The following is a 24,426-nucleotide window of genomic DNA, read 5'->3' as shown; positions in this document are numbered from 1 at the left end:
AATAGCAGAAAACTTCTAAAAGAAGACTAAATTGTTGCTGGTGGATTTTTCCCTTAGTTAGACAGACAGGTAAAAATTCCCCTTTAGGAAAGTGCATGTAGAACATGCAGGGTTTTTGGGAGAAAATTATTGCACAGGCTGGTTTCCAAAAATACTGTGGCTATTAAACATAATTAGATGGCACATATGTGAAGAACAAAAGTTTAAATCCCTAAGAGTAATGAGATTCATTTGATAATTGTATAAACGCAAGATAAATGCCCTTTTAATTTGTTCTCTGACCACTGAAGACACAGCTTTATGGACAAATTTTCAGCAGCACCTTGATCCAAGCAGTGACTGCTCTGAGGCTGTTGAATAACCTCAGATGGATTAACTATCCAACCCAGCTCATCAGGCAGCCACAGTAAACACATGTTCACACAGGGAAAATATAAAGGGAGAGAAAGTAAATAAAGGTGAAAGGACGGGTTTTCTACAGCTTTCCTTTCTTTTTTTTCTTTTTTTTTCTTTTTTTTTTCTTTTTTTTATTAGGGATGCTCAGTTTCGTGCAGTCACATGATTTTTAATGCCGGAGAGCAAAAAATATATTAAAGGAATAAAACTTGCAATGCTATCACAAGCAGGCGTCACACCAAAGTTTCTAGTCTGCTCCACTGAAAATCTCCTCAAAAAATGCAATTTAACTCCAAGAAAAACATCCCTGCTAATGCAGCTGCGTGGTTCAGATAATCAATTTGAAATGATCATCCCCTGCAGATACATGAATTATATACAGAACTCACCATTATTCACCAGGACATGGAGTGGACAATTCTTTGCTTTAAACCGCTGCACAAATTGCCGTATAGACTTCATGGAAGCCAGATCACAGTATAAAAACTCCACTGGGAGAGAAAAGAAGATGAACAAAACCAGAGTTAACTCAGTTGCAATTACATTAAAACACACTAAAACACTTATAGATATGAACAAGGACTCCTGTGAAAATGTCCCCAGGAAAGCAAAGATTCTAGAAAACACTCCGGATTTTGAAAATTATGGCTGAAGCTGATCTCAGAAGGTTCCTTCTTTCTCCTTCCTTCCTTCCTTCCTTCCTTCCTTCCTTCCTTCCTTCCTTCCTTCCTTCCTTCCTTCCTTCCTTCCTTCCTTCCTTCCTCCCTCCCTCCCTCCCTCCCTTCCTCCCTTCCTCCCTTCCTTCCTCCCTTCCTATTTTTAATCTATTGATTCTTCACAGAGCAAATATGAGGAATGCTGGTGCCAGGAGGTGAAGAAAGGTATCAAACAAAACAAATATGTCTGAACCCTACTGGTTTTCTTCTGCTGCTACCATTTAGGAAAAGGGGCTACAGCTCCTCAGCACTGAGATGATCAAGACATGGCAGCTTGAAATCCAGAGGAGAGAGAAGCCACATCAGGCACCACAATGTTTCCCTGTGCTTCTGATGCCAAATATGATGCCCTGTGGGTTTTTTTTGTTCCAGATTATCTGCTGAGTATCTGTGGTCCAGACAGTGATGGAATCTGACAACATATTATAAAACAAAGCTTCATTGAGGCAGCAGGAAAAATGAGCAACAGCGTGCCCATACATGACATCGTAAGTGATGTCGTGGCTGTGTTGGACTTCCAGGGACACTTGGTGTATGGATCACCTAGCAGAAGCAACTAGTCATGTAAATGCCTTTCGAATGTAAGAGTTGCACCACACCTTGGATTCAGCAATGGTTCCAGTGTGATTTGAGAGGATCATACATCACAGGGATACTTTGGGCAGCATCCTGCCTACACTGCCAATGTTGGTCAAGTGGCAGGGTGGCAGAGGGACAGCAGTCTGCCTGTGCCAACGATGTTGCTCAAAGGGCAGGGTGTCAGCGTCTTAAAATATATTTAACACTTGTATGTTTTTATTCCTAAGAAAACATGTCTCTAACAAAATCATCCTTTGTCCAAAGCATTACTCAGCCATTGATCTTCATTAGAACACTACACAATTAACTAATTAAAATTAAAAGGATGTTTAAATCCCAAAAAACTTTAATCCTGTCAGGTCTGAAATTTCTCCCATTGCAGTTGTTCAGCTTTCAGCCCCTGACTCTCACAGCACTGCTTCATTAGTTGCTTTGCCTTGCATAACAGTAATGACCAGGGTTACAAAGTGAAAAAAAGAAGTGCACTGCCCCAACATCAGTAGCTATCCCCACACAAAACCCCCCATATTCTTTAGAAACTCTGGGAAAGGGGAAAAAGAAAGAAAATTGTGTCCTCATCAACCTGTTTTAGCCTTTTAGAAAGTTTATATATTGCAGGCCAGGGTTTTGGTTTGTTTCAATATTAGCTATTTTAAGCAAGAAAATGTGAGTCTGTAGTGCGGAAGTCGTTCTCTCTTCTGGCTTGCCACATGTCATGGTGAGAGTCAAAGTCAGGTAGATGCTATCAATTTCACCCCAGCCAAAACCAATACACTAGGGCTATGAGGTGGATTTGCCTGAACCTTTTCCATAAAGTCAATTTACCAAGAAAGACCAATAGGTTTTTTCAGCTTTAGAAAGCCAGACCATACTGAGCAACCACCAGTAACTAAGCCCAGCAGAAAGAAAAGTGAAGGCTGTACAAATAATGCTCCTCTTGCTCATTGTGTCCTTGCAGAGTGAGTCTTTACTGTCTGGTTTGATTTCAACAAATTCCCAGATTTCCTGAACCGTGACAGTCTCTGCAGAGATGCCTGGTCCCCAGGATGGTTTTGGTGACCACAGCTAAGGACTCTGGCTCCAGGTCCTCACTGTGTTTTTGCTGATCCTATCCACCCTCACACCTCATGATCCCTCAGCTGCTCCCCTGTACTCCATGCGAAGGAACAGCCACCCTCTTCCTTGCGTTTGAATTTCCCCACCTCCTTTTATGAAAGAAACAGCCTTTAAAAGAAAGGAAAATTAAAGATACACAGTTCCTCACAGCACTAAAAGAAAGAAAGCTTAGATTCCGGTTTCAAGATGGTGTAAATACATTTTTTCACAAAGGTTGTGAATACCATTTCAACAACACTGACCCAGGAACAACACTGGACAATTTCTCAGGCTGCCAACAGAAGCCCTGCAATTTTATTTAATTTCACTGATGTCCTCTGGAGTTGGTAAGGAAATGCAAAAGTTATTAATTCCTGTAAAAGAAGAGATTCCTTCAGGTCAGTCTTGTTGTGGCCTAGCAGCTATATAAAACAATATGAGCAATGGCACAGTAACTGCTCAGATGCACAAAACCTGGTTGCACTAACTTATAAGTAGTGCAACAGCAAATGGAGTAAAGATCTAGACAAAGCTATATGCTGACTCTGCTGTTGTTCTACTTCTCCAGGCACCTGATCAAAGATCAAAGATCAGGTAGGGAAAATACGATCAGCTTCTTAGGAGGCAGCCTCTGATACTACCAATAGAGGAGTACCTTTTACTACTAAATATTTATCCTGGTACAGACTTTCATTAGCTGCAGTATTTTGTGGTAGAGTGCAAGGTCCAAGTACTTCTTCACTATCAATATAGACTGTGGCAATATTATTGACTCTTCTAGACTTTGCTAATGACACCAAATGTGCAAGGAAAGCAGGCTCCTGAGAACATTTACTGAGCTAAATTTTAATCTCTTCCCTCATCTGACCTCAAAATTTCTGCATTGCCAATTACGATGGTGGTTAGGTAACCAATAAGACAAGGCAAGCGCTTTTCAGGCTGACTGGTACAATCCCATCCTTCCTGGGAATTAACTCTTTGCTACATTTGTCTGATCTTCCTCCCTTAATTTTGTAGTTTTGCAGAGTAATTCCTGTCCTTCTTTATGCATGTACAGTGCCCAGAGTACTGGCATACCAGGCCAAGGCTATCGTTACTAAGCTTACTTGCTTACTTGGGAAGCGTGTCATCATATTCAGTATTTGTAAAGCACTTGCCACCAGAAGATCAGAACATACTTTGGAAACAAAACAAACAAACAAAGCAAACCTCAAATGTATTTTTTGCTTATAAGGCAGAAACATTAATGGCCAGAGTCCTCGTTTGTGCTTATTTGTTCATGGCAGCTCTTTGCCAGGGAGGCGGTCTCACTAGTGTGAGTGCTGCCTAACTGAGGTGCCGTTCCACTCGAGGAGGGCCAAAACACAGCTCCAAGTTGTGCTAACTTGGTAGCAGGGCCATGAAAATAAGCACAGTTTCTTCTTTGTCCTATGGTCCAACTATTTAATTTATTTTAGCAGCGTACTGAAGAATTACGCATCAGGAAACTAAGGACAATGGTTAGATTTTAGAATATTTCAAAGCATGCACAAATATACTAAGCAATTTAAAAGAAATATCTTAAATAATAAAGAACAGTATTTAATAACGTGAGCAAATGACCAAACCTGAACACTAGCAATGTCACTTGAATCACTTTCCAGAAACAACAATGGCAAAAGGTTTTCTGTATGAGGTAAGTATGAGAAAAAATATGTGACATAACAGCAAGCAAACTGAAACATATACCAAAATTAATATTTAGCTATGTTACTTTTTAACATTTTGGTTTGTCTGCCACTAGTCTTCAAATTATTCAATAATTGATAATACTGGTCATTATGCTTTCGAGTTTAATAACAGGTTTTCAAAACTTACTTGTTCCTTCGATTTGATGTATGCCATTAAGAATAAAAATGGGGAATGGAATGTGCATATAAAATATCTGCAGGTAACACTACTGAAATACTCTATTTTTCAACTCCATCCAATTTTATCTCTCCTTCTTCTATACTTCCCCTTGCTTTCAGGTGCTTCTGAAATGACAGACATGCCTGTATTTCTTTCCTCTAGTGGATATGTTCTTTGTTCTTACATTAAAAAGCTTTCCAATGAAAGCAAGCGAGTACATAATTGTTAGACACTGGCTAAAACATTCACTGTTAAAATATTTCACTAGTATTTTATTGTAATTTGATGACTCAGTTGTCAGAAAGTTACTAGCTAATAAAATATAAAAGGAGCATAATTTACAGAAAGACAGCTAGAGTTACTTATGCCATTATTCACATATGAATAGATACGCATATGATGATGCTACAATTGCTGCTTTGCCTAATTGCTTTCTTTCAAACATGTACATGCCTGGTGCCGCATCTTTTTAGTAACAAAGAAGTTGGTATGATGTCTTTTGAGCTGCTCCTAAATGAGGACATATGAATCACACAAAGCTATGCTGGCTGATCACTCATGACACTACTGAGCACCTGTACAGTTCAACACCTGTTCCTGCACCATGCACCCTCCACTCACTTGGTCATGGTAACTGCAGTGAGAGGACCTGAAGCACACGCACCTGCCGGCTCTTGGAGAGCTTTCTGACATCATGAGCCCCATGTAAGCCAAGAGGAGACTCAGAACTAGGCAAGCCTGACACCACCCCGAATGTTCATGCTTTGCCATGCAAAGCCCAGCACAGCAGAGAGCTGAGAACTTGCAGGTCATAGTGCAAAGAGGAATACAGAAAGGATTGCTTTGCCTATTCCCATTTGCCACCCATCTATCTAGTATTTGAAGATATTGGCAGGAAGAGTTACTTCTCCAGCAAGGCACAGAGAATGCTCCCTAGACAAGACAATAAAAAAAAAGTTACTCAGTAGTCACATATTCACTCTCAAGCACATGTTGCAAAAGACCTGGACAGGTTTGTTGGTCTCTGACAATCATATCTCCATGGAGGGTATTAAGGAATTTGGCCTATCATCTGCTATTCTGCCTCACAGAGTTATACTCTGGCATCTGCACGACAGAAGGAGAAATGCTGTCCTGCTTCTGAGCACATGGACAGTGCAATGGAGATGATGTTTATCAGAAAGTGCTCTTAATAAGCAAAAATCTATCATCTAATAGATGCTGCATTGCAGAGCTTGAGAAGCTCCGTCAGCAAGATGGCAGGTGGAAATTTAAGTGGAGCAAACCCCAGGAGAGAAAAAAGCATGAACTGTGAGATGAAGACATAAAGCAGTACTGACTGGAGCCTCCTTCCCTTTTGTCACTGCACTGCCCTTTCTGACATTGGTAAACAGTGGCTTTGGCTGGTCCACTCTTCAGGGACAAGTTTGGTATCTCCATTTTCCTTTGGTTCTCTCCCCAAAGTAAGGTGTCCCAGAATCCACTCATCTTTCTCTCTGCTTATATGTTTACATTTCTGCCAGCCAAAACAAAAGTCATTCTGAATCAAAACAGGGCTGCCAAGGAATGAACTTCTGGAAATTCTGACCAGCTGAGCTCAAAACTGTGGCTGGTACATGAAAACACTGTGGGCAGAAAATGCAATACCACTTCTAGGCTGCTAACACAAACCTGGGTTTTTTCAGTCTACAAACCGGGTATGTGTGGGAGCACAGAAGCCTTTGACAAAATATGACTCCTGTTACTAGAATTTTCCTACATTGTCTGGGGTTAACACATGAGCTGGGATGCAAGTTTTGCTCAGACATGCACAATGACAGAACATTGCATGCTATCCAGGACTATAAGATGTTTACTTTAAAAGGACTTCTAGGAAAAGAAAAACAAACAAAACCCCACAAGTAAATAAGGTGTGTACCAGCCTATTGCATATTGAGTTATCTGATGAGAGACAGTTGTCATAAATGCAGCAAGCATAGTATCTCTTATTTTTGCTGTGCTCCTGCCCTTGTGCACTTGATGACCTCTCTAGCTTCAACACAACAAGCACTCCAGGATCTCCCTGATTCTGCATTAGCAGACAAGATTCACAGGAACTAAATATTTAATTGTTTAATGTACAGGAAATCCTAGTATGTGCAATTGTACCTACAGCACTGGTTGACCCTTAACTCCAGTTGTGCTTATTGTGACAATTTGCAGAACTTTTGCACCTAATCCTTCAAACTATTTTATGTTTATGACTGTTGACTAAAATGTCAGCTGTTGCTTGTTGTACATCTTACAAGTTCCACTCCCCAGTCTTTTCCTTGGTCTTATTAATCTGAATAATTTTATGGCACTTTTTCAGATCACTGATCTTTCATAGACTATTAATAGAAATGATAAACCATGGCTAACTCTAGCACAGATTTACTGTTCAAGCTGATGCTTGTGATATGCCATTGAAGAAAAAGACAGATGGAACACATCTATCTGACGAAGTGTGTGAGCGCACTGCATGGATCAAAATAGTTGAGCATATTTAAAGACATACGGTTTGGGTATGGTCATTAAAAGACACACTCACAACTTGAATTAGACTAGTTTGTCTGCAGCCTTCCAGTAGGTAAGGGAGAGTACCTAAATTCAGCTGTTCCTTCTCTGAGTCATCCTTTCTAGTACCATGCACTTTAAATGCAGTCTAAAGAGATTATCTTCCTATGCCTAATGTTAGCCTTTGTGAACAGCCTTTGTGTGTCACCCTCCAGACTATTGAGTGTAAAAAGAGCTTTGCATCAGTGTTCATGACATAAACAGAAAACCACATTGGGAAATTATTAGTAATTCATGGTTTTTTTCTTCTTGGTTTGAATGTTGTCTACTCAAACATCTATTGTATAAGAGGAGATTTCTTAACCTATCATATTGTGAGAACCTGGGGAAAAAGTCTTTAGTTTTTTGAGAGATGCATTCTCTTTAGAGGTGGAAGAGTAAAATTAAAAGGAAATTTACTCTTGGAAACTGAGTAGTTTGGCTTTGCTACTTTCGACTTCCACAAGAGAAGCACGTGGCCAAGTTCAGTGATGCTTTTACTTGTTAAATTCACAAACATCCCAGTAGTTCTTGTGCAATGATTACTCAAAATAAACAAAATTCCAGAGTAAGAACAGTATTTCAGTTCCATCACTACCAGCAGCTCCCATTATGGACAAAATATCACCTCATCACAGAAAAACCTCCTGAATGGCTTCACAGATGAGGTTGCCAGAGCACTGGGCTGTAACAGCAGTACAAAAAGGAGGCAGTTCATTTGAAGCAACAGAAATGCTGATGCATGACTGCTAATTGAACTACCAAGTAGGATTTTATTTAAATATGATACCATTTAGCACAGTTCCTACAAATACAACGTGCTCTGGGTTTTCCAAACATGCAAGTAGTGGGGTTTTTTGTACAATATTTGACATTTTCTGTTCAGCAGGGACAGAGCTGGAAAAGGAAGCAAGAGGACTGCCCCAGATAAATTCCTTCTGCCTCACAGGGACAGAAGAGCTCACAGTAAGCATTTGAAGATTCATCTCTTATGGACAGAAGAGAAGATGGTTTACAATACCCTCGTTACTATTATTACCCTCATTGCAGCAGGGTTGGACTATATGACCTTTAAAGTTCCTTTCCAACCTAAACTATTCCATAACTCTATAATATATATACTTATAGATGCATTTTCCTCTTACTCCCTGGTGAACAGATTTTTATATTAAACTTCATTGCTACATTTTGTGAAATACAGATATGTTTTTTTTCCTTCTCGGGTGACATTTACTCCTTACAGTGGCATAGCTCTACACTATGACTTATATCTCCTTTAAAACCTCAAAGTATATGGCACATATGTGACATACACATTACAGTGTCCTCATATTGACACTTTCCATCAAGAATGAAACTCAAGTAAAGAGTCTTTTGGAAGTATTACAAAGTCAAGCTATTAAAGAAGATAAAAGTAGGCAAGGATTTTACAAGACGACAAAATGAAAATGTTCTTCAGAGCAAGCTAGGAACATGATTCTTCCTAGAAATGCTGTCGAGTCCTCAGCTGATTTAAATTGGCATAGTTCTGCAGAGTATATGAAGCTTCCATTTGTTTCCAGTTTCTCAGCTCTGGACGTGCACATTTTCAATGCATCTTCAGCTGCATAACTTAGTAGTTGAGGTATCAAACCACTTGTATTATTTACTGATCAAGGACACACACACGCATGTGAAAGAGTACCAGAGAGGACAAAAAAAGGCCCAGTTATATTTTGCTGGCAGCCTTCTCCTTCAGAATGTATTCTTAGACATGTATCTTGACTAAAACATGTGCCAGCAGCCCTCTTGAATTTTTTCCCCCTTGACTTGCAGAATTTCTTTTCTATATGTACAGCTTACACTTCACAAGCAAATGTAATTTATTTATTCAAAACATTTTCTCCAAGCTACCCAAACCCTACCAAATCAATTTAATTTCAGTTCAGCTACCTTGCTCATATCTTTACACACCTAAATCTTGCTTACTTCAGCCTTCTTAATTTTTTTTATATTTTAATGAGAAAGTCTACTTGACCTTAAAAAAAATAAAAAAAAGGAAGACCTCATATTCCCAATGTATTCATTTTGAAGGGAGAATCAACAAAAGCCTCAGTGAAGAAGAGGCTGTTCAGACAGTTAGGGGTTTCCTAAAACAGGATTAAACTAATTACAGCCATTCCTAAAGCCATAATATCTACAGAACAGATCCTTTGTTTTATTTTCTACAGTAATGAACCTCCAAATCCAATTAGCCTGCTTTTGGACTGAAATAGTTCAGCACTGTTGATACCCCAGTTCCCACAATGGCCCAGAACTGAGCTGGGTCACTTGGCTGTCGTTCATGTGGGTCTGCTTTCTCCTGTCTTCTCATGGATGTAACTGTCCTGAGATGCGAACTGGCTTGTAAACTTCAGGATTTTAAATTTTACCTGCTATTTAAAATAAAATAAAATAAAATAAAATAAAATAAAATAAAATAAAATAAAATAAAATAAAATAAAATAAAATAAAATAAAATAAAATAAAATAAAATAAAATAAATAGATTAAGACCTTCTGTGCTATTTTATGGTAAGCATCAAAGATTTCAGTCAAAAGTCAGAGTGCAACCAAAATGCTCTACTCTGCCATGCGATGCAAATAAAAATATATGTATATTTGGAGATCTGAAAAAAATCCCTTCCAGCTGGACTGTTTCTCTAGATACTATCTAGATATTTCATGCATGAAAATCAACTTTCAATTCATGGCCACACTTTAATACCACAGGATCATTACATGATGGCCAAACAGCTCTCCCATCTGCTACACTTCCTGAAAAGAGCATGCATTTTCTAAGTGTAGCTGCTTACCATTTCAAAACCACCAAAATGAAACCCTCCAGTGTGAAGAAGTATGTCTGTAATAAGCTTTGGTATTACCACAAAAACACTCAGCAAATATTCTGCTCCATGCCCTCTCAGGTAACACAGAGAGGCTGATAGCGTTTCTGCTTTGTAGTACTTCAAGGACAAAAAATTTACAGAGTCAAAGGAAATAAAACAAAGAAAGGAATACTATTTCCAAGCTCCCGGGAAGAATAGCTCCGAGTTGTCCAGAATACATCATCTTTTGCTCTAGACATGAGAACTATCCATAATACATACTTCTGCAAACGCTTTCCCAGAAGTTTTCTGCTTTTTCCCCCATGTCAATCCTAGTACCCATGAGGGAAGGTTGAACAGCTCTCAGATCCAGGAGAAGTGAGGCAACAGGAACACGCAGCCAAGGTGGAGGATGTGTGAGAGGCAAGGAGTGTCCCTTCCACCAGCGGTGCAGATTTAGGGACAGGTTAGTCACCGCTAGCCTGGTTTCTGATCACTTTGCAGGATGGCTGCTCTCCCTTCATGCCTCTGCCCCTTTCCACTCCTTCCATACAGGTCTGCCAGTCCTGGCTCATGTCAGCCTTTACGAGGGATGTTATCTGGGTTATGGTAGGGGAACATAAGTAACCTCGGGTAGCAATGCCATCATTCTTTCCCACTCCCACTCCAAGAATCAGGATGCATAGACTTACTTCTTTCTTCTTTACAGATCTGACACTAGGCTGTTTCTCTCTCATGCTTAAGCAAGCTTAGGTCAGCAGAGGGCTTCTAAGACATGATTAATCTGACCTGTTTCGCAAATCTAGTTTAAAATGAGATGAATCATATCCTACAACTGTTTATTCCTCTCCACAGGCTTCAAAAGGAGCTTGGGGACATTGACTCAGATTTAAACCTCTGCATTATAAATCTGAAAAAATTAGGTGATTTGAATCCTAGTATTGAGTTTCAACTAATAATGAACAAACAGGGAGCAAGAGAAAAATCAGAGAAATAAGCATGCATGCAAATGACTCAGTGTTATTCACCATACTCAAGATTAGGAAAAATAGAGAGTGAGAACTTCCAGGAGGATCTTGCCAAAGTTTCACAGATTGAGTAACACGGAGAAAATTCATGCTGGAAAAAAATAAGGAGTCTTGCAGGGATTAAATTCTTTCCATATTGTGAATGCTTCTGAAATAAATATGACTTCTCAACTTAAAAATTGAGATATTGTTGCACAATCTAATTGATGAACACATCCTGAGAGTCAAAGAAGGTAAAGATAATTGTGGTGGTTGGGTTTGGTGTCACTATATATGCACGTGCACATTACTGACACCAAAGTGAGGCAAATGGCAAGACATTACCATTTCTAATGTAACAACAGCATAGTTATACATCCTAGGTGACCACTGGCAGTTTTGCTGCTTCTTTACAAATTACACAGCTCTCACAGCTACTAATCTGCTGCAGAAATCTTACTAGGTAGCAAGATGATAGGAGCAAGAAGTGTAAAAGAATAAAATGCCAAGAATAGAACCAGTCTCTTGATTGCTGCTTTACAGGCTGCACTTTATGCTGGACTTCACTTCCTTTCACTTTTTACTTCTATGCAAGTAGGTATTCCTTATTATTTTCAGGGATGTATTCATATAAGAGAGGCTTTTTTTTTTTCTTTTGAGATCAAGTCATCTTTAGGAAATTTTATGTCTCCCTTTCCAATCCTGCTTTATCACTTACTTTGTTATTCTTCTTGTTGTCTCACCTTCTTTGCTGGCCCTCCAGAACTTTTAATGCTATCACTCTAATGTAATGTCCATGTTTAGCAAGGGGTTCTGAAGTGATTGTCTTTCATAGCAGTTCTCTGCTAATGCTGACCTGGAATTTCAGGCAAAGTAAGCCAGAGCTGCTGAGCATGGAGCCACAGGATTCTTCTCCATCTCAGTATTCAGTGCTTCTGGTATTTCAATTCTTCTTGAAAGCTGACTGACTTTCAGACACCTGAGTAATTCTTACTCTTAGGATTGTGCATCCTGTGTCCAGTCTCAAGTCATGCTGATAATCATTTTCATTAGATAATTTGTGAAAATATTTCCTTTTGTTAGAAAAAATATCCCTGGGCAGGCCAGGTACACACTGAAAAGGATACACTCTCATTTGGGGATTATTTAGGAAATAAATAGATACTTTTAACTGCATAAACTCCATTTTTTCAGGAAAAACAGAAGAAATTTTTTTTTCTATAGGGAAAGTACTGGATGAACAAAAAAATCATCAAAAGGAGATCCTTAAGACTCTCCTGATAAAAAATCTGGCTTGTGCGTGACAGTCTTTGATGCTGCCCTTTATGCCAGTTCTAGAGAAAGGACTACCTGTAAAGTATTGCTTGCATTCCCACACAGACTTTTTGAGATGCTATCTATCTGGAGATACTTTCATCAGTCAAACTCATTTGAACAAGCTGTTGAGATACTCTTTCCAGTCTGAGTTTCTCACAAGCAGAAGGGATGCAAGGTACACAGCAATCTGTTAGTGATGCTACAGCAATGGCAGATAAGCTTGCTGGATGGATCAACAGAGATGTACACAGTCCGACACAAAAAACCCTAAGACGACCCATACAGCTCAGGAACCAAGCGTGGGAGCTGAGAAACAGATAGTTATAGAACATGTTCTAACCTGTCACAGTGAGACAAGGCTCCACTTGATCACATCACTCAGCACAAGTGGACATGTGTTCAAATAGAGGCATTTCCTTACCCTCAGCTGGAAAATGTAGGTGTGCAAAGTTAACATCCAATTTCTTGTGAAACTGAAGAAATCCATGATGGAAACTTAGTTATTGGCTGAGGCTTACAGCGAAGAGATCCCAGAAATCAAGTTGATGCTTAAAGAAACCTATTTTTTGTTGGTAGAACATGTGAAAACAAAAACAATGGAGATCCTCAACAGTGTTTCAGAAAATTATCTGTGGAACTGCTCTGAATTTTGGCAGCATTGTACGCAGCTGCCAACCCAGGGAACTATTTTGATGGTGATCATAGCTGATTTTCTTAATTTGTTAAATAAAAAGAATTATAGGCGCAGTCTTATTTTTTGTGTGTGTGTCAGACCTCATATAGCTAAGATAAAAGCAAAACAAGGGCATGGATCTATGTATGCGTCTGCTCTCTAGTTAATAGGGAGGAAAGTAGCAGTGGGTAGAAGGGTCTGTCATTTTTGAGGCAGTAGTCACAGTATTGTTTTTTTTGTTTAGTGCACACCTTTCAGCACCAAACCTTTAAGACAGGGAAGGGAGAAAATCAATTCTTGTTAGTCTGCTTATACACGAGTGTAACTCAAATATAGGTAAATTGGATATTTTTTCCATTCTATTACCTAAGAAAAGAAAACTCAGAAAGAAAAACTCTGCTAAATTTTGCCTCCTCTGCAGGAAATTAATAATGTATGAAATTATTCTTACTACACTTCCTGATGTATTATTGGTGTTTGGTTAATGAAGCTAGAAATTCTCCTCACCATAGATTACTATTTCTAATATGGTGATAGCTGTGATCCTAAAACTATGAAGAAGGGGAGTAGAGAACCGCAAGCAGCAGGATCTGAGGACTTACAAAGGTTTTTGATTTTTGCTTAATGCCAAACTAGCAATTTTTGGCAAGATAACCCCCCCACATACTGGGGAAGAAATCAGATAATAAATTTTATGCAATTGAGCGTGTTATTCTAGCAGACTACATTTAACAGCAGGTCTGGATCTGAATATTACCTTTTGAATACATTCTGAATTGCTGCAGAGCCCCAGATTAGCAGCACTGCAAGATCAAAAGGCTCTGATGCAAAAATTTTGGTGCAGCATGCCACAACATATAAAAACCACATTGCCTGTTTTTAGCAGATTCCCACTCACCGTAGTGCCTCCTTAAGTCTATATTTAGGGCTTAGCTCAACTTTCACATACAGAGGGCTGAATCTGGTCTCCAATGCCATGATGTGCAACCCATCCCAGTGCTGGGTAGGGTGGTGGGTCCCCTTCCCACCTGCCCTCCCTGATCCAGGACACAGCAGATCCAGCACCCATCTGGGAAAGCATGTCAGCCCTTCCTGGGGGAAAGTAGGGAAGAGGACCACAGAGAGACCCAGAGGGACCACTCAGCCCTGGCTTCCTACATGGATGTAGGGGCCACATGCTTCCTCCAGTTACTTCACAGAAGTGACACAGATTTCCATGATCACTATTTGGGGGGCTGAAGCACATTTAGCTGTGTATAGCTAAATGGAACAAAACATTTTCAATGGCCAGGTGGAGCACTAATTTAAGTGTAAATTTTGTATTTGGGTTAGGAGCTTGGCTGCTTTGTTGTTTGGTTCTTCCAGACTACTTGGATGGCAGCCAACAATGCTCTGTGATTTATCTCTATTTAATTTTTCCACTTTTTCAGACCCTTGGCTGTTGGTAATTCAATTTTTGGCAACTGCAGACCTTCATTCCCTATTATAAGTTATACCCCAAGGCAGACATACTGCCATCTGCACTGTAACGGTGGTGGTAGCTAGTGGATATGAAGAGGCAAATGTCCAGATGCCACGTGGGCTCTGAAACAGCTTTAATATACAGATGATGTTTGTATTAGAAATAACCTCTGAATCCAAATAGTAGCCTCTCCAAAACATTAGGGTACTCTTCCAAGGAACCCCTTCATCCTGTACATTACTTCTGCACACTGCTTGCCCCGACAGCTTTAATGGTTTCAGAAAACTTTCTTTTGCATGGTCTCAGAAATCCTCAAGAGGAACTAAATCCCATCCAGTCACCCTTCATACACACTCATTTCACTTCCCTCATCTTCCCTTATCCCCTCCTCCAATCTCCATGCTCTCCAAAAGAATCTTCTTTCAGGAGTTTAGAACAAACTGTCAGCCTCTGCTTTCCTGAGAAATACATCCATTCTTAGCTGCTGGCAGCAGCTCTTCACGGGCTGCAGGCACAGGCACAGCAGCACAAGGCACAAGGCACTGCTGCATCTAAGAGCTGGGAGGCATCATCCATTCTCCAGCGAACCTGGAAACCATACAAGTCTTGACCTGAATTAAAGAGGGATGATTGTATTTTGAGCAGAGTTTAATCCAACATCTTTCTAAAAAGTTCAGTGAGGATGTAGCCTGCAGACAGTGAGGTAGAAAGAAAATATGGGAATGGCTGAAGTATGCCCACACTTTTAGTAAAGGGTATTGCACAGATCAACAGCAGGATAGCCCATCTTTCTGAACTCCTCTGTGGCACAGGCTCTGATCCTACAGTTGTTCATTCCTGAGTCAAATATATAATTTCTTGATGAGCCATGGCACAGCTTGATGAACTACTAGCTGAGGGAATCTAGCAAGAAACAAGGATGCTACCTCTCCACAGGGCTAGTTGTCTTGAAATGGGGAAAATCTGTTCATCACAGTAGCATCTTCCTGTCCTCTGATAAGAAAAGAGGACAACAGTGGTTATCTTGTGTGATAACCAATGGAGTGAATAGTTGTTCCTGATACCACTGGAGAATTTCTTTGCTCCTCACTATCTATCCTTGGACAAACATTTAGAAAAAACACAAGTTTGGTATTTCCTAAGGAGAGATTCAGGTGACGTTATTTAGGCAGAGTTTCATCTGTCTCTACCCAAAAGGTTCAGTAACTGTCTAAGAACAAATCTTCAAAGTTTCTGGACTTCACAGTAAGTCATAATTATCTCCTTTTTGATAGGCACAACTAGCCACAATACACATCCAAGCAGCCTGCATGAATGAACTTTGCACAGCATAAAGCCTTCATTTCTCTTTTAAAACTGCTTTCACAAAGAGAATGAGGTGAAGCAGAAAGACTTTAGACCCACTAACGTCCCCTCATTATTCAACTGTAATGAAAGTCATGAAGAAAAAGGTGAATTGATCACAAATATTTCCTGTCTCTGTTCTGGAAACGACTATATTCTTGTTCTCTGAAGATATCTCTCTGCCATTGCCTCAGCTAAGTCCATGAGGAAGGAAGGGAAGCCTGAACCAGAAAGAACAGAGAAGAACCAAAGATACTTTGGCAACCTGGAATGTAATTTTGCTGGAGGGCAATATTCACTTTCCACATAATTTTGTTTTTGTGGAATAAAGGACTTGTTACAGCTTGGCAATGCTGTTTTTATGAGATTTAAATTTCTAACAGAAAACAAACCCCTTAAGATGCTTGACTTGCATTGTTCTAAATTACTACACGCTTTAGCTCTAATCAACCTGGTTTTGATCATTGCTCTTTTAAGATATATTTTCTTAGCATGAGCAGATGTTACATTGTCTCTGCATAAGCTTTGACTCACAGCCATGATTTTATGCTGCTTTAATGTACGCCTGTTTTCAAAAATCTCTCGAAAACCTGTGTACTCAACTAGTACCTCATCAAAGATTTTTTAAATATATACATATATTTTTTTCAGAATTATCAATGTTAACATCTATTTTATCACTGGCAACCGTGGCTGCAATATCCAGGCAATAAATTTTTTACTTCAGTCGCAGTGACTAGCAGCCATCAAAATGTCAGGAGTGTGTAATCAAGGTATATGAGTTACACGTCAAAAGTTAAAGGTTATGTTTCACCCATGAAATTGTGAAAAGGACATCTGTACTTCATGTTCGGAGCAGGAAGTCCTTCCATGGTCCTCTAAACTGACTGGTTTAGTTTGCCCACACTAAGAGCAGTTTCTTATTCTCCTTCACCCTTGGCTTCTTCACTACTATGTTTTGTGGCTGAGGTGAATCGGCTCTTAGGAAGGGCCAGTTTATGCTGCTCCTTTCTTTCCTGGAAACAGAGTTGTGGTGCATTTTGCATAGTACCTGGCAGAAGAGTTTAGTCTGGAGGAGAAATTCAGGGCAACATCTTTCCTGCACTATGTCACTATTCCTCTATTTCCCTCCACTGCAGTTGCATTCTTGTATTCTTTCAGTCCCTTTTTAAAATCTGGCTCTTCTTATACTAAGGGAAAGCATGAACTACACACCTCTCCTTCCAGCTGAATTCTGTCTTCTTGAGCTTTTCAAATGAAGGAGTGGAAGAAGATGCGTCTGATACTTATGAAACAGTGGAAGCAATCCTTCTCATGGCTGGAAATTCACGTCTCAAAAGCAATGTGTGTCATGCATTAATTCCTGACAGGAATATCAAATCTGTCACTTTAAACTATAAAATTTTGTTTTAACTACAAGAGGAGAAATAAGACCAAGTTAGTAGTGGGGTAGTCACAAAACTGATGACTGACACAAAATTGAGACTTACGCAATTAAAACAATGACAAAACACTTATACAATTTAAAGAAAATATCTATGCTCATTCAAAAGTTATCTGAATACTCTTTGTTATAGTGTGATCAGTTTGTGATAAAGCCACCTATTAATAATGGTCAGACTTTGAACCCAAGATGCTGAGAGACAATCTTGGTAATATAAAAAAAGAAATGAAACACCGGTGCTATGAATCCTATAACACACCATGGATAAAAATCTTGTAAGCTGAAATGCTCTGCAAAAACACAAGCAATATGGAAGAAGGAAATTTTCACCTGGAATGAGAATCCAATGACTTTTCTCACTTTTGTGTTTTGAGCAAATTTCACTACTTTCAAACACTCAGAAAATAAAACACAGTCTACAGAGCCTAATAAAGGAAAATTATAGAAAAGCCACTAGTTGTGAAAAACCCTGACCTGAGTATGCAAGTGAGTCAGGAAAGATCATCATGCAACATGGCTTATAAACTTAAAACATCACAAGATTAGAAGGGCCATAGAAAAAGGTGTGATTTTTCCTACAAATAGTGAGATTCCTGTAGGCCCTTACTGCAGTTACAGTTTAGTGGGATCTCTTTGAAGCAAAAGGATATGCTGTCATGTGGAAGAACATCAAAGAAGGCAAATAACAACACATTAGTGTGGCAAATGCTTTGCCTTTCAGTTATCTGTTCACAGCTCTGCATTGCTGCAAAGCAATGTGTATCGCATACCAATGTGCACAGGATCGGCCAAAAAGATACGAATACTTGGTCCATGATGATAATAAATGGTTAGACTATCAAATTCACAACAAAGCATGGCACTGAAAAATTTCTAATTCAGAGCTCATATCACATTACTTAATCTACCTGGAAAGAACAAAGTGGGAAAAAATGTAATGAATTTTGAAAAAGCATTAGAAAAATCATCAGACCATGCAAAAGACATCTCTCTAACCTATAAGTTATTTCCTGAACACTTATCACATTTATTCCAGCAGTACCTGTCCTAAATCCAATAAAATGTAGCATTATCTGGGGAAAGCATTCAGTGCTATTTGAGTGTTTGAGAGCTGCTTGAACCCAGAGTTATCAAGAAGGATAAAATACAGCAAAATAATTATATACATTTGTAATTAATTATTTCTCTATTGCAATATATAAAAAAAGAACTGTGACAAATAATTAAGAGCTCTTACGAGTGAAAACACAATGGCAGTTTTCTAAAATAATTTAACGGCTGACTTAGTTTAATTAGTGGCACATTATTTATTGCAAAATAATCTTTAATCACCTTCTGTTTACACAACGGAGCCTCAGTCTTGGTTGAGCTATAGAAATCGCAGCAATAATAAACAATAAAAGATGTTATCTAATCCTTAAGGTTTTGTCTGGGTTTGTGGAAGAGAAGGCAAAAAAGCTGGAAGATTCTAAATTTTATTCTATTGCATAAGGTTACGTACAAACAGCCTGTTTGCAGTTAAGGTCAGGAAGCGTGGAGTGAGTAGACATTCACAAATCATTGGTATATCCACATGCACTATGTCATGTCCCTTCATAAATTCATCAGCTTCTGCTTCAGAAAATAGGTCTTTATTGACTGTAATTATGGGAAGCTTGATCCACAATCTCACTTCTCCAGCTGGTGGGAAACTACTTGCTAACCTAAACCTATAGACCTATTTATGGCTAGTTTATACCTCATTATTTTTGTAAATTTTCAGTCACTGTAAATTTATTTGTACTTTTTTACTACCTGCCCCATTGACATACCCATAAGCAGCAAGAGTATCTTCTCTCACATTTAGTTATTTTTGGACAAAACAAGCCAAGTTCACTTAGTCTTTTTTTTTTAGTGCAGACTTTCGGTCTGCCTTAGAAAGCCTTGCCTATCTCCGTTTGTACTCAATTTGTTGAACATTCAGAGCAGGACAGGACCCTCTATTTTAGATGGAATTCCACAGTGTGTACATGTAGTGCTTAGGGACATGGTTTAGTGGTTGGCTTGGCAGTTACGTTAAGGGTTGGACTTGATCTTAAAGGACTTTTCCAAACTAAACAATTCTATGATTCTGTCACAAGTTGGTACTGAAATTTCCTGATTTCTTTTAGGTATATATTACCAAGTACATGGTTAGGATCATTTATCTTTTTACAGATATATGAAAGCCTAAGCCACTACAGCAGTGGCTTATCTTTGTCACCTTTAGTCATACTAATAACACTGAATCCACTGCTGTCCTCCTTTTCCTCAGTTATTTTTAACAGATGAGCTTTAGTTTACAGCTGAAAACTTATTTTATGTTGCAGCTCAGGGAAGCATTTTGACACCAGACAGACAAAAAAGCAACTCAGTATTAACGGTTTGCAGCTTATTAGCACAGAATCTTCTGCTGGATTTCACATATACTGCTTCATTTGAAATTATTAAAATTTAATATTTATTCAACTAAGCCACACTGGAAAATCTGCCATTAAAATCCTTTTAAGCCTCATCATACCAAACCAGGGAAAATTCGACTATGACAGGCTTACAAAAGTTCACATTTAAATAATGTTCTTTATCCTCCATATAGGGCATATAGAAAAAATCACTGCTAAATATCAAAGCAACTTTTTAACACATACTCCTTCATCTTAGCTAGATCTTTGGGACAATATGGGAATGAAAACAGGAAGGCAGAAGAAAGGGGAGTATTCTGAGGCAAAGGCTGCTGATTTCACCGAATGGAAAAAAAGCAGATAAAATATGTCAAGAATACAAAAGAATATTAAGATAATTTTCACAATATATGATAAGCTATACTTATGTGAAGAATAAAAAAAATAGAATCATAGAATGGTTTGAGTCAGAAGGGGCCTTAAAGATCATCAAGTTCCAGCCCTCCCTGTCATGGACAGGGACACCTTCCACTAGATCAGGTTGCTCCAAGCCCCATCCAGCCTGGTCTCCAGGGATAGGGCATCCAAGACTTCTCCAGCAACCTGTTCCAGTGCCTCACCACCCTAACACTAAAAAATTTCTTCCTAATAACTAATCTAAATCTACCCTCCCCACCCTTCCTTGTTGGTGAGAAAAAGGTCCAGCATAGCACATTTCCTTGTCCCTTACATCAGCAAGAGTTATTTGTATTTGAATTATTTGGAAGAAGGTAAATTACAAAGCAAAGTTTTGAACAACTTTTTCTCAGAAGTACTTCAGTGGCCACGAAGAACTATTAGAAAAGATAAGCATGAAGAGGGTTTGGTTTAGGGTTTTTGATATTTTTTTTGGTCTGGATTTCTTTCTTTGTTTTATTTGCTGGTTTTGAAATGTTAATAAATTCTATAAAATTTTCTTTCGAGTTTTGTCATGCTACAACATGTGAACTGTACCTAAGTCCTGGAGGGCTGTACCTCTATTTTTGACTTGCATTCTAATCAGAGGAATCAAAGCACTCCAGATGCACAGTCCTAGCCACAACCAGCACATCATGGCTCTGTAGCTCTTCTAGTCTGGCTGATTTCCTGGCAGCAGTCCTGGAACTATGTAGCCATGAGAACAAACCTTACTGTCCTGACTGCCAGCATCTTTAAAATTTGAATTTATATATATGTGTATATATATTTAAAAATATTTTTGTACTTCCTTCTTCTTCATTATTATACATTGTTCTACTCACATGTATGTCCTATCACAATTTCCATTTATCCATCGCATCTCTTTTCACATGCGATTTCTATTTCTAGTATCCTATCACTTCCTTACACTCTCACTTACAATGGGAGACTGAATTGGCATTCCAAAGCTTCCCTGCTTATTCCTTCTTATTTTGCACCTACCCTGAAAGCATTTTTTTTTTTTGCAATGTTCAGATTGTTCCTGCACTAGTGCTTTGTGCAAGCTTGCTTGACTTCACCCACAATGGGTAACTGAAATCCATCTGCCCAGTACTGATGGCTACATTTGCACCAGTCACTTGCTAGCTTGGGTCCTACTTCCTCCTATCTGTGGAGTCAGATATAACCCTCTTTTGGCTCTCGCCTCTATCATATTATTTAAACATACTTCTTGCTATAAATATCTTCTCCAGGATCTTGTAGACATGGGGAATTTCACAGAAATCAGTGGAACGTTAAAGAGGTCATCACCATCCCATTGGACCTGTGATGAGTCTGGATAGAAAAGCTTGCTCTGACCCTCCCCACTCAAAGTTCATTAATCCAACCCTGACATTTTATAGGATTCACTGGACACCAGTGCTGTCACTTGTGGTCATGTTCTTACTCTGGCATAAGGCAGATGGTTTTGAAAATGCAGTGCACAGCAAGTAGGTTTTGTGTGTTTTTTTGTTTTCTTGTTTTCTCTTAATGAAATTCCGTTAAGTTGGAAAGCATTTTAATGAAATGCACACAGGAAACAAGCTGAAGTTGCTTGAAAATTAGAGTTAATTATACATTAACTACAAGTTTTGTATGCAGTGGTCTGAACACAGTACTTGAGACATTTATCATCAGAGGTTTAATGATGACACCAAAACAAAATGCTTTTGGTCCTTCTTAGAGTTGTATAAAAGCATTAATTAATTGGCCGATTAATAGGTAAAAACTCAATGTGGTATTAGAATTTGAGTATTCTTTCTGTTCCCCGTTTTAATTCATTTGGATCACTTTCTTGACATAAACAGCACTGGGGCAACTCTCTCCCTGCTGAAATGAGCAGACATTATACAGCATAGAATGAACATATATAGACAGGATAAGAAAAATAACAAGGGAATCTAAAAAAAAAAAAAGAATTCCACTTTGTTCTCTATAGGAAATTCTATAGCCTGAAACCTACACATCCATCTTCAGTGTTTTGGAAAGGCACTTTTGTTTCCTGATGGTCAGAAGAAGACAGTTGGCTCTTTCAAAGGAAGCTCTCAAAGGTGACCTTCCTTCACTGACTGTATAAGAAATATGGGAATCTGAGTTTTTGCATATATGATTGGAATAAACAAGTATGACAAGAGCAATAAAAAAGTTTCTATTTCCCACTTTTTTGATCCTAATTTCTAGCAGTTCTGTGAAATTTATTAGCATTAAGAAAGCAAATGAGTTACACAGTTCTACATTTCTTAAGACATCTTGATCAGTAGTAGCTAGAAATTTTACTGTTTCCTGTAAAAGCAGGTGTCCAGATTTAATGAAAATTATACACAAGACACTGCATTCTTTGCACCTGTCATTCTACTATGATGCTGAAAAATGAAACTGATTTACCTACGCATCCATCCCAGCTTTTGTTCTTTTCCTAAGAATTCATTGACCCATCTAATTATCTTGGTCTCTATCTAGTTTCAGTCTTCACAGGAGACCACAGATCACACAATCAATTTTACAACCATTAGAAGTATTGTATTACAACTAGTTTTCAACTCTCCCTAACGTGTTCTTAATTGCTTTTCTTATGATTCTTCTTCCCCTCCACTGCTGCAAACAACCCTTTAGTTTCAGTAGCTTTTGCACTTTTTCTCTTAACATTTATGACAATGGACTCTGTGCTGTTCCAGGAAAAATCTACAGGGTCAGGCAGAAACTGAACACAGATTTTTTGCCTGGGGTCTAAACTGGCAGGATGCAAGCTGGCTCTGGTCTGGAATTTGATGTAGAGCTGTGCATAAGCAAATACACTTGGCAAATACTTGGGTAACACCTAAGTTTCCCTCTAAGGCACTTTCACCCATTTTTCAGATATTTCCTTGATCCACCCTTACACTTTCACCAGTTTTTCCAATATTTTATGTATATACATATATATTTTGTTGCATTAGGTCTGATTTTTCAGAGTGTAATCAAAAAAAGTATCTATATTCACCGTTAAGGGTTTTAATCTGCAGCTCATTTTTTTTGTTGTTTTTCACAGCAATGCACAAAGTATGCATTCTTGTTTCCCTTAGTCTCAGCGTCATAATATTTTGACTCAATTTTGTTTCAGACTTGGGGTTTTTTTAAGGAAAAAAGAGATCAATGCATACAACGGGAGTATATAGAAAAAGAGTTAAGGCAAGTCCTTGACTTGCCTACTTACTTTTGTGCAGCCTATGGGCTATCCCAACTTATTGAGGTTAACAGTGAAATTATTCTAACGCAAAGCAAGTAATTTAGTAGGTATGTAATTTGGGGGATGAGATTCTTTACTTTCTTTCTTTTTTTCTTTCTTTCTTTTCCAGGCCAAAATGTAACTTTGCCAACTGGAGCCAACCTCCTTTCACACACACACCCCCGCCAGATGCCAATCGCTTCCAATGAAACATCAGTAGAGACCGTTTTCTAGCCAGCAATTTACATCAACACGGTTCACACAGCTCAGAAGTAGCTGGCCAGATTTTTATTGAGCTTTTCCAAGTCATGTGCCTTGGCACAGGTTCGAGCACAAAGAAGTATGAAGCATCTGAAAAGGGGAGGAGGTGACAGGGTTTAAAATGGCAAACAAACCAGCATTAGCTGTGTCTCCGAGAGCTGCTGCAGTTTTCAGTTTGGAGTGCCTGGATGATACCTCCTTCCACACCTGGCCCAGTGAAGTTACATATACTATTTATTGAATATTTTATCCCAGGGGCAGTATGTGCACCCCTGTATTGGAGATGCCTGCTGCCCCTCAGGCACATGTGCCCACTGCACTACCCTGCATGGCTGCAACCCAGTTGCTGTGCAGGCCAAATGCCCTGCTGCTATGGACTCTTTGTTCCTTGAGTCAGCAGGTATCAAACACATTGACAGCATCTTTTGCCTTTTAGAGACCCAAACCTCAGAAGACCAGTGGAGGCTGTAGCACAGTTCAAAACAGCCCTTTTCAGAAATACTGTGCTATTAGGTAACAGAGCGCGAAACTTTTTCTAGTAAAATGTATCCTTGTTATACAAAAACTACAAGGAAATAGCTACAAAAAATATATAAGAGCTGTACTGCAGGGTTCTAGTGGCATTTTCCTCATTACTGGAATTAATTCACAAGACGTGTCACAATATGCTGATAGGATATAGCTGTAATACTTTAAGCTGTTGTTAAGAATTCAAAACATG

The 24,426-nt window shown here is 38.9% G+C and overlaps 1 protein-coding gene across 1 annotated transcript in view; it reads right to left on the bottom strand.

Moving 5' to 3' along the window:
* DHRSX (dehydrogenase/reductase X-linked) overlaps positions 1-24,426 on the bottom strand; it is a 166,825-nt gene that overhangs the window by 61,020 nt on the left and 81,379 nt on the right. The window contains exon 4 of the mRNA XM_069855050.1: positions 786-887. Coding sequence (XP_069711151.1) covers positions 786-887 — 102 coding nt within the window. The remainder of the gene's footprint in view (positions 1-785; positions 888-24,426) is intronic.

This window comes from Phaenicophaeus curvirostris, chromosome 1 (assembly GCF_032191515.1).
Source record: "Phaenicophaeus curvirostris isolate KB17595 chromosome 1, BPBGC_Pcur_1.0, whole genome shotgun sequence".
Taxonomy (NCBI): Eukaryota; Metazoa; Chordata; class Aves; order Cuculiformes; family Cuculidae; genus Phaenicophaeus; species Phaenicophaeus curvirostris.
Note: the sequence above shows the minus strand (reverse complement) of the source record. Positions and strands in the feature narration are given on the sequence as shown.